This window comes from Callospermophilus lateralis, chromosome 1 (assembly GCF_048772815.1).
Source record: "Callospermophilus lateralis isolate mCalLat2 chromosome 1, mCalLat2.hap1, whole genome shotgun sequence".
NCBI classification, from domain to species: Eukaryota; Metazoa; Chordata; class Mammalia; order Rodentia; family Sciuridae; genus Callospermophilus; species Callospermophilus lateralis.
Window position 1 is genome coordinate 99,839,883 of NC_135305.1, and position 1,106 is coordinate 99,840,988.

A 1,106-nucleotide genomic window follows, 5' to 3' on the forward strand; every position below is an offset into this window, starting at 1 on the left:
GTCCCAGAGAGCTGAGGAAAGAGGCTACAGCCCCTCTCTGACAGGATAGTGCCCAGAGATGGGGCCCATTAGCACCATGCAATGTTGGGGTAACTGTGTAGCCTGAATAACCCCTGGACAGGGTCCTCTGCTGGAATGCCCACTTACTAAAGCTTCTGTACTCTTGGGGGAAACCCCTGCAGGGGAGAGGGGAGGGAGTTTTGTCTAAGATCCAGTCAGGGGTCCCCACTTGGACCCCAAAGGGCCCCCCAGAAATCATGACTTGAAGAATATTCATACCACAAACTGGCCTAGCAGAACCACAGCCAGAACCATCAGCACATATCGGATTGGGCCATTACCCAAGTCCAGGGCTGCCACCCAGCCTCCTTTCTGCGCGATCCACCCGGCAATGCAGCGATGCAACATGAAGTCGGCCACGAAGCGGGTCACCTGGCCCAGAAAGCCTGTCAGGCCACGCTGGTAGACGTGTAAGGCCAGGCGATAGCCAAAAGCCCAGGAGAGCCACCACACGGCCCCAGTTGATGCCACTCTCAAACAGGCTGGAGGCGATCTTGGCGAAGAGTTCCTAGGCATTCCAGCTGTAGGTTGTAGTTGTTCAAGCATGCTCTGGAACTCGGAGTCAGAGCGCCGGTTGATGTCACCAATCACAGCGAGCTGCTGACCCACCTGCCCCATGGTACTGGTAGGTTCTAGGACCAAGGCGACCATCTCTGGGTCAACAGGGGCAGCTGCCCCCTCAGCCTCCTGCTCCTGTCGGTGACGGTAATAAACGTAGCTAGGGAAAACCTCCTCCGTGTCCCCGGCTACCTGCTGCTCGGAGTCGGAGGTCGGCTCTCCGCATTCCTCACTGGGAGGACCTGGGCCTTGCCTGGATGCCATTTTTCAGGTCTCAGTAGAGGACAGTGCCAGAATGCTCAGAGCCGAATGCTCAGCAGGGCCAAGGCCCAAGGTCCCCAAGGGCTGGTGGCTGCTCCCAGCGGCAGGGTTTCGGGCTCAGCTTCCAGGAACCGGTGTCAGTGCATTCCTGGTGTCAGGATGCAGCCCTTGCTTGAGAGTTGTGGATCTTATGACACAGTTTAATGATACAGCTTACATTAGAAAAC

At 57.1% G+C, this 1,106-nt stretch overlaps 1 protein-coding gene across 1 annotated transcript; it reads right to left on the reverse strand.

Moving 5' to 3' along the window:
• Positions 1–255: 255 nt before the first annotated feature.
• Positions 256–882, reverse strand: LOC143405921 (bcl-2 homologous antagonist/killer). The gene is given in 3 exon segments (XM_076864362.2): positions 256–492; positions 494–579; positions 582–882. Coding segments are annotated over 3 exon segments (624 nt in total).
• Between the last annotated feature and the right edge of the window lie 224 nt (positions 883–1,106).